The 12,233-nt window shown below is 50.9% G+C and overlaps 2 protein-coding genes across 3 annotated transcripts; both read left to right on the forward strand.

Annotated features, from left to right (window-relative positions):
- The first annotated feature begins 406 nt into the window (after nt 1-406).
- LOC142829261 (dispanin subfamily A member 2b-like) lies at nt 407-5,215 on the forward strand. Of its 2 annotated transcripts, XM_075928352.2 has the most exons (3): nt 407-879; nt 3,588-3,669; nt 4,140-4,275. In XM_075928352.2, the coding sequence occupies exons 1-3, from the start codon at nt 685-687 to the stop codon at nt 4,151-4,153; spliced, it is 291 nt and encodes a 96-aa protein (XP_075784467.2). In that variant the 5' UTR covers nt 407-684; the 3' UTR covers nt 4,154-4,275. The 2 variants fall into 2 exon arrangements, with proteins under 2 accessions (XP_075784467.2, XP_075784466.2); XM_075928351.2 differs by lacking the exon at nt 3,588-3,669 and having other exon boundaries at nt 419-879; nt 4,140-5,215.
- A 3,440-nt stretch (nt 5,216-8,655) lies between these two features.
- IFITM5 (interferon induced transmembrane protein 5) lies at nt 8,656-11,829 on the forward strand. The gene is made up of 2 exons (XM_006131656.5): nt 8,656-9,028; nt 11,153-11,829. The coding sequence occupies exons 1-2, from the start codon at nt 8,843-8,845 to the stop codon at nt 11,369-11,371; spliced, it is 405 nt and encodes a 134-aa protein (XP_006131718.1). The 5' UTR covers nt 8,656-8,842; the 3' UTR covers nt 11,372-11,829.
- Nucleotides 11,830-12,233: the final 404 nt, after the last annotated feature.

A 12,233-nucleotide genomic window follows, 5' to 3' on the forward strand; every position in this document is an offset into this window, starting at 1 on the left:
GTCTTACACCCCCGTAGTCCAGAATCCTCTCGTGCACCCAATACCCATCCTGCACCTCATTCACCTGCCCCACATCACCACCCAAACTCTCTGCACCCACCTCCTTTTCCCAGGTCACAACTCCCTCCCAGACCCTGCCTAAAGTCCTACTCCCCTCTCCCCAGGCCAGAATCCTTTCTGCACCCATAACCTCTCCTGGAGCTTGCACCCCACGCTCCTGCTCCAGATCATAGCCCCCTCCTTCACCCAAACTCCCTTCCACTCCCCCCTAAACCCCAGCCCTCTATTCCAAATTCCCTTCCACACCCCACCTGCTGTCCCAGACTCGGTGCCCCCTCCACCCAAATGCAGCCCTTGACCGCTTACCAAAATCTTGGCGTGCCCCCCCCCCACCCCCATTTAAACATTACCACCCCCTCTGCTCAGGAGAGTGAGTTCCACTCCGGGCGGGCTGCTGAGGAGCGGGTCACAGCGTGGGCTGTGGGGTCTAGACTTGGATTTCACCAACTCATCAGCGAAGTGTAAATGCCTCCAGGAGTGTAACAGCCCGCGCGGTCCAGCCACGCTGGGGCTCTCGGAAGCACCCACGTGTCCCGCTCACACTCCCGCCCCCTCGGGGGTCCCCATGAGTTTCGAGTCTCGGATTCGTGGTCCCGGAGGCGCCCAGCCCGGCAGCGCGGCGCTATGGAGCCCGGCCCGCGGGCGGTGAGCATCGACCTGCAGCCCCGCCCCGGCGGCCCCAAAGGGCTGGACGAGCCGGCTCCCCGCGGCGCGGTCCCCGCCGAGCAGCCCCGCGACTACGTGCTCTGGTCCCTCTTCAACACCGTCTTCTTCAACGTCTGCTGCCTCGGCTTCCTGGCGCTGGTCTTCTCCGTCAAGGTGAGCCGGGCCGGGCCGGGCCAGGGCAGGCTGCTCCGCCAGGCTGCGGGGAGACGCGGATTCGAACCCTCGCTCCAGCCTGGCCAGGCCAGTGCCCCAAGGCACCCGCCCAGTGCGCTGCGGGAAGCCTGGCCCCGCGGGCACGTGTCTGAGCCCGGCCTCCGCCCGCCGTGGAACTCCGCCTCCTGCAGCCCGCTGGGCCTGGGGCATCGGGCCTTTGCTCTTGGCGGTGCCCGTTGTACAGTGGTGGGCACGTTTGTCCTTCCCCTCGGGCCCCCCCCTGCGCTGTTCTTGGGCTGTTGGGCTTGTGTTCTCAATAGCAACTCAGGTTTGAAAACGTGACTGGGAGCTGCGCCTGCAAGCACGTGGCTCCCAGGTCAGCAGGGCCTGGGTGGGTTGCAGCATACGGCCCCCCGTTCTTAATGCTAAAGTGTTTTGTGAAGCACGTGTTTATTCTGGGCTCATATGACCTAAAGCGGGGGTGGGGAACCTTAGGTCTGGGGGGTTGCCTGCAGCCCTCCAGCTTGTCTGGAAATGGCCTCCAAGGTTCAAGGCCTCTTCCTGCCTCACTGGGCCTCCTGCCCTCTGCTGCCCCACTATGGGGCTGGAGTTTGCAAAAATCTAAGCTTGGGCTCCCCCCAAACTCTGATATGCAAGGGGAATGTCAGAAGTGTCTGTCTTTTTCTCAGTCAGGGGCCACGATAGTGAGGGTTTTTTTTCTTCGCCTGACTGATTTTTTTCTGTGGGTCAGTGGCCCCTGATCTAAAAAAGGTTCCCCATTCCTGAAGGGTTTGTGATGGTTCTTGGTCTTGTTGTGAGAGCAGGGGACTGGACTTGATGATCTCTCCAAGCCCCTTCCAGTTCTAGTGTTCTATGATTCTATGACTTAATGGATTGGTGTAAAAAGTTTACTTCTACACAACACTATAGTGCATGGAAAAGGGTCATCACTTGTGGGCAGAACTTGGTCCCCTGAATATTCACTACTAGTCAGATTTTTTTTTAACTTAACAGCACCTATATGCTTCTGAAAATCCCACTAGTTGCTGGAGTATTTTTAAAATTAGTTATACTGCTTTGCAGGAAATCCTCCTCCAAAGCAACTTTTCTAAAACTAGATCACTAAGATAGACTGACAGCCACAGGAATGCAAAAATTATGATCAAAATATGTACAGTTTGCTTTTCTGCTTCAGAGCCTTTAGTCTGCCCTAGCTTCATATTCTTGCTGGTACGTTTCCCAAGGCATCTGTATATCCAAAAGAGTTGTACAGTAAAACTCCGATGGTCCGGCATCTGACGGTCCGGCACTCCTGAAGGTCCGGCACCATCAGGAACCCGGAAGTGCTTCGGGCAGCCGGACCATTGGAGCTGCTCTGCCCCCAGCTTCCCCGATTCAGCCGCTGCTAAAACTGACCAGCGGCTGAATTGGGGAAGCCGGAGGCAGAGCAGCTAGGGGAACTACCAGGTAGGTCCCCTAGCGCTGCCCCTGGGGGCTGCAGGACCAACTGGGCAGCACCCCAGCTGTCCCCGATTCAGCCGCTGCTGAAACTGACCCGCGGCTGACTCCAGGAAGCCCGTCAGCCCGAGGCAGAGCTGCTCTGCCCCAGGCTTCCTGGAATCAGCTGCTGATCAGTTTCAGCAGCAGCTGACTTGGGGACACCTGGGGTAGAGCAGCTGGGGTGCTGCCAGGTTGGTCTCTGCAGTGCCGAAATGCAGTGCTGCGGGGACCAACCCTGCAGCGCCCCAGGTGCTCTGTCCCAGGCGTCCTGATTCAGCCGCTGGTCAGTTTCAACAGCGGCTGAATCAGGACGCCTGGGACAGAGCACCTGGGGCGCTGCAGGGTTGGTCCCCGCAGCACTGCATTTCGGCACTGCAGAGACCAACCTGGCAGCACCCCAGCTGCTCTACCCCAGGTGTCCCCAAGTCAGCTGCTGCTGAAACTGATCAGCAGCTGATTCCAGGAACCCCGGGGCAGAGCAGCTGGGGTGCTGCCAGGTTGGTCCAGTAGTGCCGCAGCTCGGCGCTGCGGGAACCAACCTGGCAGCACCCCAGCTGCTGTACCCCAGGTGTCCCCAAGTCAGCTGCTGCTGAAACTGATCAGCGGCTGATTCCAGGAAGCCCGGGGCAGAGCAACCGGCAGCACCCCAGCTGCTCTACCCCAGGTGTCCCCAAGAGCAGCTGGGGTGCTGCATGGTTGGTCTCGCCACGCTAAGGGTCGGTGCTACCGGACCAGCCCGGCAGCACTCCAGCTGTTTTGCCCCAGGCCTCTCCGATTCAGCCGCTGCTGGTCAGTTTCAGCAGCGGCTGAATCAGGGACGCCTGGACAGAGCCGGACTATCAGAAGGGGGGGCTATGAGGGGACTGGGGTGGCACCCGCCCCACCCCAGACTCCTCATAGCCCCCCCTTCCGATAGTCCGGCATATCTGATAATCCGGCACCCCCTGGGTCCCAAAGGTGCTGGATTATCGGAAGTTTACTGTACTTTGCTGTTTTTTTAATAACATTTGGGGTTTCTAGTAACACCTGATTTCTCCCCTCCACCCTTTGGAATTGCAAATGTATTAAATCTTTATTTCTGTAAGTAACCCACCATCTTGCAAACCTAGAAGTGCACACTTTTCCCTTTGTTGCACACTTCAAGTTGACTTTTCAAGTGAATTATTTATACTTCTAATTGCATAGTTTAATTTCCATCCACCTTTTAGGCATTCTGCATATTTTGTTCTGCTGCGCTTTCGAGATTCCCTTTCAAGTGCAGATTTCAAAGGTCTTTGAAGCAGGATGCAGGTAATTAAGGGAATCCTCTGAATTGTCATTCATGCTAAAATTCGACACTTTACACGTGGGTCTCAAACACTCTAGTTATCTTACCCATTACAAAGATAGCTTCCCCAATTATCACCTCTAATATCATTAGCCCACAGACATTTATCCCCCCCCCCCCCACATCCCCGTTCTGAAATTTGATTTGTCCTTTTCATATGTGTTCATTTTTTTAATTGTATCCTTTGGTATATATGGTTGTGACTATTTTCTTCCACTATTTGATCTGAGGAAGTGGGTCTGGCCCACGAAAGCTCATCATCTAATAAACCATCTTGTTAGTCTTTAAAGTGCTACATAGTCCTGTATTTTGCTTTAGTTGGAGCCAGACACTCCGAGTTGATGAGCACATGGAATATCCACTCTGAAGAGCCAGCCTAAGCATCTGTCATCTCGCTGTTTTCCCTTATCCTCCCCCCCCTCTCCTCCCACAGGCCAGAGACTGTAAAGTTTTGGGCGACACCTCTGGAGCAGGAAGCTATGGCAAGACGGCCAGGAAGCTGAACATCGCGGCACTCGTACTGGGCCTCTTGGCATTGATTCTGTTCATTGTCATCGGGCTAGTCTTACTGTTCCAAGACATGTTACAGCCGTAGTTCTACGACATCCACCGAACCACCCTCAAGATTCTCCCCAGCTGGATGGTTCACCAAGTTGCATGTTCCCTTGCTCTGCTTGCCTCTGTCCTGCTGTGTATATTAAGGGCTGGGGGGGCTCAGTTACTGAATAGATGAAGGAGCAGAGCTCTCCTGATGTTTCAATTGTTCTGTGTCTGGATCCCAGCAGTTCTGTCTGCGCTGTGGAGAGCTACATTCCTCCGCCCGGCTGATCCCCTTCCCAAGTGCCACCATCCAAGTCCTCCATTAACAGGATGGAGGGGGTTGCTGTAGAGGTGGAGGGGCCTTGCATCACTCTGGCTTCCAAAGCCCTTCCAGACCCTGTTGCTGTTGGGAATCGTCACTTTAGTTCTGCTTGTGGTGATTCCGATTTTTCTCTGTGGAGTTATTTTTGTAGCGCTCTTCTCAGCAGAAATATGAAAGTGTGTGTGGGGGGGGGGGGGCTGTTTTCAAATAAAATTTTTCCCTTCTCATAAATGTTTTGTTTTTATTTTCAAAAGAATGCCCAGAACTGACAAACGGTTTATTAATTACTCCAGACTCACATAAATAAAATTGCTTGCTTAGTTTCATATTAACCCTTTCATCCATTTTTTTACACCATGCTTCAGCGCCATCTTGTGGTGCTGCATTCTGGTGCTCTCGCTTAATTTCTTTGATAGGTTGTGCTGTAAAACAGAACATTAGTGCACCGAGGATATTGATCTGTTGGGTGGGACTGGCATGCAAACAAGCGACATAATGCAAACGAGCTGCATAATCACTAGAGGACAGGAACTACAGGATACGAAATGCTCTGCTGTTTGAAATCTTGTCTGCTTCGCAAAGCAGTCACTTGTATTTTCTACAACCCCAGTGAAATCTCAGTGAATAAACAACTGAACTAGCACCCTTTGAACCCTGGCTTCTGCTCTTTCAGCTACTTCAGTCTGGGAGTTCTCTAGAGCAGTGTTTCTCAAGCTTTTTTTTTTTTTTTTTAATGAAGTACCCCTTTAAAAATATATAGGTACTCCCAGTACCTACAGAGACACGCACTTCTTTTTTTCTACCATTGCAACACATTTATTTAAACAACTTAATTGTAGCTGGCAGGGCAATGAAAGTTTTGGGTATAAAAAGTACAAAAATAATAAAGCACGGTAAAACTTAAAACAAAAATTCCATTTTCTCCAAATTTCAGTTGTGTTGAGGTACCCCCCCAGGCTTCTCTCAAGTATCCCTAAGGTTACTCGTACCACTGATTGAGAAACACTGCTCTAGAGCTCACTAAGAAAGGGCATGGGCTGTGGGCAATTGAGTTTTGGCCTTTCTGCTGTTCATCCTGGTAGCCGTGGGACCGCTCCAGAAAGGAAAGCCAGACATAGCACCACCTCGGTCTCCCTCTCAGATGGAACATCTAAGGCCTCACCTTCATGCCCGACAATCAGAGCCCCCAGCCTGGCTCGGTCCCTAGCAGGACCTAAGGCCACTGAGGGCATCAGGTGATGTTCCCTGGTACTTCCATGCAGATCAGGTGGCCATACCCTGCCTGTCTTAGCACTCCAAAGAAAGTATCTTCAGGCTCCTCAAGTTCCTCCACCTGAAGGTTCAGGTTTGTGGCTACCCTCTTGAAAAGATATTCATCCTCCAGCCTTCATCTCTGTGAGACAAATCACCAGGACCTCCTATGCAGTGTTCCTGCTAAGCTGCCTGGCTGGGGAAGGGGCACCTCTCGTTCAGCAGCAGCTCCTTGCTGGGGCCAGAGCAGTGAGTCTCTCCCAGCCAGCTGGAAAAACGAAACAAAGATAAACTGTCCTTATTGTGCCTGACACGGCAATGTTAAGTCAGAGGGGAAATTAGTATCTGACCCTCTCTAGCATCCTGACGTATATGGGTCAAGATTAGAGCTGGATAGAATATTTATTGTTTTGGGGTCTCAAAAAGGAACAAAATGCCAAATTTTTCATATTTATTGAAAAATAGGTTTTAAAACAAATGGGTTTGGGTCATTTGATTATTTAATTAATTAAGAATGCAACATTAAAGTAAACTTCAAAGCAAAGTCATTTAAAAATGAACAAGTGAAAAATTTTGATTTAAAAAAATGCTAAAATGGGACCTCACCCATTTTTTTCAAAGTGGATTTAAAAAAAAAATTTCAATTGATACAAACAAAAATATAAGATTTGTTAAAACAGCTATTTTTCCAGGAGAGAACTGTTTCTGTGAAAATTTCTGGACCGGCTGTAACTCAGACCCCAGATGATGGGGGTGTGCTTGCCCTGCACTGGCACTGTATGGGTTAACTCTGCTCTGTGGACCAAAGAGACTGTGTCCCCTCTGCCCTGTATAAAAGGGAGCAGCTTAGCTCTTTTAGGTCTGCCTGCTCAGGAAGCAGGACACAGGAGGGAGGACACACGCTGAAAACGTTAGAAATACCCTGTGATACCCCCTTACACATCTGAAGTCCAGTCCGATGCTGTTCTCATTAATAAAGATAATCAAAAAATCCCACCAAGTCATTTCTCAAGGTCCTGCTGAAATCAAGCTCATCCTGAAAAGAGAGACGCTTCAAATTCTTGTCAGCTGGTTACTTTTGGATTTCAAGTCTTGTTTTGTGTTCGGAAGCTGGACCAGCAATGGGGTCCCTAACTGCCATGCTTTGAGAGCTGGAGCAGCCACTGAAATGGCGATACTGAAAACCTAGAGAGCTGATAATGAAATGAGCATGTTTTCATTTGCACACTACCCCGAAGAGACCACATAGTGAGATGATGCAGGGAAATAAACTCTTCAGTAAAGTGGCTAATGATGAATAGTACTTCCGTCACTTATGGGTATGAATGTGTCAGACAACGGCAGTGACTCAAGAGTGTGAGTTCCAGAGAAATAAGTCACGAGCCCCACGTTGGCTGTGCGTTCTATACTTGGATTTCACCAGCTGGTTGGCAAGCATAAGCTCTTCCAGGACTGTAACGGCCTTAATGTGGAGCCGCACGCTATCTGCTGGGCCTCTCCGATCTTTCTCACCACGTAGGCGAGCCTGCCTTTGTGGGAGACGGTCTCTTACACCAGGGATCACAGCAATATTCAGAATAGTGATAGAAATGTAGCCGTGTTAGTCTGGTGTAGCTGAAACAAAAGACAGGACTATGTAGCACTTTAAAGACTAACAAGATGGTTTATTAGGTGATGAGCTTTCGTGGGCCAGACCCACTTCCTCAGATCAAATAGTGGAAGAAAATGGTCACAACCATATATACCAAAGGATACAATTAAAAAAATGAACACATATGAAAAGGACAAATCAAATTTCAGAACAGAAGGGTGATGTGTGTGTGTGTGGGGGGGGGGGGAAGGTAAATGTCTGTGAGCTAATGATATTAGAGGTGATAATTGGGGAAGCTATCTTTGTAATGGGTAAAGTATTTAGATTCTCTGAACTGTTATTCATGCTTAAATTCGACACTTTACACCTGAGTTTGAATAAAGAATCTAATTACCTTACCCATTACAAAGATAGCTTCCCCAATTATCACCTCTAATATCATTAGCTCACAGACATTTACCTTTCCCCCCCATCACCCTTCTGTTCTACAATGTGATTTGTCCTTTTCATATGTGTTCATTTTTTAAAATTGTATCCTTTGGTATATATGGTTGTGGCCATTTTCTTCCACTATTTGATCTGAGGAAGTGGGTCTGGCCCACGAAAGCTCATCACCTAATAAACCATCTTGTTAGTCTTTAAAGTGCTACATAGTCCTGTTTTTTGTTTCAGCAATATTCAGGTTACTCTCAGTGCCACATAGGCCATGTCAGTTGCCCTTAGATCTCATATCTAAATACTTGTGAGGATCCATGCCAGGGTTTGCAAAGCTGGCTCTGTTTCAGCTCCTCCCTAGCCACAGCTCTCCATTTCAAAATGCTGTGCCCTTCTCAGGTGCTTCATTTGTGAATCTCCTAGCCCCACCTCACATCTCAGAGCTGCAGATGGGCATGAATGGTACATTTTAGACTATATAGCAAAGGCAATGTGCATCACAGAAAAACATACAGAGGCGGGGAGTTATTGACCTTTTATGCTTGAGAAGGAAGAGTTCTGTCAGTGCACAGGGGAGAGCTTACATTGCCTCCTGCTTCCCGCTTAGTCCCTGATGGGTTATAGCACGGTACAGCCATGCACCCAGTCCCGTGTGGCCCGTGGCTCTTTGCAGCATCTGCAGCACATCCGTTCAAAGCCAGGTCCTGGACTTGGTGCCTCAAGCTGCAGGGAGGGAGGGAGGCCTGAGCCCTCGAGGCTATAAAAAGCGCCCCATCCACGGGGGAGGGCAGGCTTACAAACCCAAGTATGCGCCTCTCAGTTCTCACCCACCATTTCTGAGAACCACAGCCAGGCAAGGGCTGTAATTTCCCTGTTTTATATATAGAGAGAGACGGAGCTGGGCCTCAGGGAGACACTATAAAAAGGGCTTGCCCTGCCCTGGCTTCCCTTAAAGGCTGATAGTGCAGGAGAGCTGAGGATTTCCCCTTCCAGGACCATGGACACGTCTTACCCTCGTGAGGACTTTCTGCCCATGACGTCTCGCAAGCAGGATCCTTCTTCCACTGCCATCACCATCGGCCCCTCCGTAGTGCCCCGGGACCACCTGATCTGGTCCATCTTCAACACCATCTACATGAACCTCTGTTGTTTTGGCCTTGTGGCTCTTGCCTACTCCGTCAAGGTAAGACAGCCCGGGTCTCCTCTGCTTCTTTTACACAAGCCTTGGTGCAGAAATGGACCCTTCGGTGTCTGTCTCTCCCAGGCACGTGGAGATTGCAGATTTTCCTAGGGGACTCTGCTGGGAAGGCTGCACCTCAGTGCATCTACTTTTACATGGAGACTAGGGATGTAAAATCCCATGTAATTAGTTAACTGGTCAAATGTTAAGTTTAACCAGTTAACTGATTGGGCAGCCCCCTCCACACCAGCCATGACCTGCTGGAGCCCCCCAGCACCCCCGCAGCCCTGGGGGGCTCCAGCAGCCTCATGCAGGGGAGAGGGGGCAGTAGCAGCAACTGGGGGTGAGAGAGGAGGGCTGCCGCATCTGGCCCCTTGCAAGGCTGCTGACTCCCAGCCTGCTCCCTCCCTCCCTCCCCCCGCTGCTGCTGCTTCTGCTCCCGTCAACCCCTCATGTGAGGCTACTGACTCCTAGCTCACTTGTGGGGCTGGAACAGCCGTCTGCCCACAGCAGGCTGTTCCTGGATAACAGTTAACCATTATCCGATAAGCATCACACATTGAGGGTATTGCTAACTGGGTAACCGGTTACCCCTTCACATCCCTAAATTGGAGACTCCTTCCTGGGGGTCTCTGGTAGGAACGATACACTCCAATTCTCTTGGGTTAATCTGGAGAGGCTAGGATTTCCCAGGGACTCTGATAGCCAGGAATTATAGACTTCACCCAGGTTACCTAGCTATTCTGGGGTCTCTCTGTGTGCTTGGAGGTGCAATACACCCTCGAATCAGGAAGGGGTGGGGAAAATCTCAGGGCTGCCGGAAGAATGTCATGACACAGTAGAAAGTTGAAAAGTAGAAAGTTGTTATTGGCAGTTGGCTGCAGTTTGCCTCAACTTTAACTCTTGCCTTGCCTGGCACTGTCCTGTCTGAGGAAACTGGCCCCGTGCTGCTCACTAGCTGGAATTCTCCCTCGAACAATGAGAACTACAGTGTAAAATACTGGCTGTTCCCAGGCAGGCTGCCTGAGGCTCCTGTTTCGGTGGCTGTGCCTGAACGAGCAGAAAAGCTGATTGCAGCGTTTGTGTAAAGAGCACCAGGAATTATGTCAGCACCCTGTGCTGGGGCAGCATCCTTTAGCACCTCATCCTGCTGCTGCCTGAGGCTGACTTGTGTCTTCTATATCCCCAGCTAGCTTCCCACACAGCAGGGAAGCTGTGAGCTTTCCTGGCAATTGCATTTTCCTGTTACCCCCTACTTCACACCGTCAGTATGTGGGTGAGGTTCTGGGGACTGACTTCTCTGCTCCAGATGATGCTTGGGGACCACACTCCATATGGAGAGACTCCGGCATCTCCCACACCTTGTAGCTGGGAATCTGCTCTGTTCAGGAATGGGGGAGGAGGATATCCTAAAATGCTGGGAATGGATTTAATAAAGTTCAGCAAGAAGCACTTCGGAGAGGGTGGGGTGGGAAGGAGAGGTCTGAGGTAAACTCTCTGATCCCAGATGTCTCTGCTGTGGATCATTCATACAGGGTCAGAGCAGCTGCTGCTCCTTGGATTTGATTTGCTAACAGATGCCAATAGCAAAGGAAAGCCGGTGAGCTGTGTGAGGGAGACAGAGCTGGGGTCGACAACGGGCTAGGCTCAAAGCTGCTGTATGTTGGATTTCCAGGTGCTCACACACTCAGGAGTGATGGAAGGTGTAAATTACAGCGGGATGGGAAGGAGTTTAATTGACAGCAGTCCCTTGTGACTTTTACAGCCACAGTCCTCTCTCCTGGCCCCTGGCTGGGTGCCACCCACTGAGACTTAATTCAGAGGTGGCATGTGGGGTAAGTGGGTGACGCTGCTTTGCTGTGGCATGCACAGTGAGGGTGCCAGGAGAAGGGGTCAGTTCTTTGCTTGGACTCACGGGATTAGCCTGACAGAAGTTCAGAGAGGGTGGAGCGGGGAGAGAACAGCCAGCTACAGAGCCAGACGGAAGCGAGGTGAGTGACAGGCAGGTGCTGAGAGTGGCACTCGGTGGTTGCAGCCAGTTCTGTTGCTCATAGGGCCGTGCCTCATCCTTTGCCTCCCCGGCCCTGTCTCTAACTCGGTGCCCCCATCCTGGCTTGGCTCTTGCAGGCGCGGGACCGGAAGGTGACTGGTGACGTCGAGACTGCTCGCTACTTCAGCTCCAGAGCCAAATGCTGCAACATCCTGGCGACAGTCTGGAGCCTGCTGCTGCCGCTGCTGCTCCTCGCCCTGGCGATCACAGGCGTGATCCATCTCTCCAAGCTCGCTCAGGAGTCCATGGACTTCTTCAACTACAAGATCTTTGCTTATGAAGACGACAGGAAGTGACCCAGGGGCTCCTGGAAACACACCCAGGCCTCTCCGGCAGCTTCCTAAAACGAATCGAGTATAATCCAGCAAACCAAAGCACTGCACATTGCAGCCTCTGTTGTTGTAACCCAGAGCAACCAATGCCTCACGCTCACCAGAGCACCACTGAGGTATTCATGGGCCCTGGAACTCATTTCACAGTTGGGGTGAAAATAGTTCCTACTGCAGGGTGGTAGGTTGCATGGACTCCCGCCCAAGCTTGTTCCAAAACAGCTGAGTCTGTGCACTGTGGTTCCTCTCCTCCTTTTATCCTCCTTTAGTCTTTGCTTCTCCTGGGCTCTTGACCCGCGCTACGGACTTCCCTGGGAACCCTCCTCTTTTGTTACTGTGTCTCATGCCGGCTGCACCCTCAGTCTATCCTTGGTTGTTACTATTTAAGTGATTAAATAACTTCACAACTCACAAGTCTCTTTGTGTGTGACAGTTTCTCATGGCTAATGGTAATGTGGCAGAGTTACTCAGTTCTTGGGTTCACATTTCACCATAAGAAGGGCCAGAAACTGATGGCTCTAAATGAAATGTCAGCTTCTGTTGTGATCATGTATCCCAAGAGCTTGAGGGTCTAAACATGGGCCTGTAGAACCTATGCCTTAATTCAGACCTGCCACCCTTGTGCACTCTTGCAGCCTGAATTACAATGTACTTGTCAGGACTAGATCTGGGAGGCTAGTGAATATAGGGAGCATGCACAAGTGTGTGTGTGTGTGTGTGTGTGTGAGAGAGAGAGAGAGAGAGGGGAGGGTAAGAAGAAAAAAAAATTCATCTGGGTGTTCAAATCCAAATACCTATCCCTGTCAAGGGACCAACCCCCCTAGCTGGT

The sequence above is a fragment of the Pelodiscus sinensis genome, chromosome 5, assembly GCF_052426305.1.
Source record: "Pelodiscus sinensis isolate ZL-2025 chromosome 5, ASM5242630v1, whole genome shotgun sequence".
Taxonomy (NCBI): domain Eukaryota; kingdom Metazoa; phylum Chordata; order Testudines; family Trionychidae; genus Pelodiscus; species Pelodiscus sinensis.

Bases quoted from the DNA above. Each gene is read 5' to 3' on its own strand.
- LOC142829261 (XM_075928351.2), top strand. From the start codon at position 685: ATGGAGCCCGGCCCGCGGGCGGTGAGCATCGACCTGCAGCCCCGCCCC. The intron at 880-4,139 runs GTGAGCCGGGCC...CTCCTCCCACAG, and splicing joins CGCTGGTCTTCTCCGTCAAG to GCCAGAGACTGTAAAGTTTT.
- IFITM5 (XM_006131656.5), top strand. From the start codon at position 8,843: ATGGACACGTCTTACCCTCGTGAGGACTTTCTGCCCATGACGTCTCGC. The intron at 9,029-11,152 runs GTAAGACAGCCC...TGGCTCTTGCAG, and splicing joins CTCTTGCCTACTCCGTCAAG to GCGCGGGACCGGAAGGTGAC.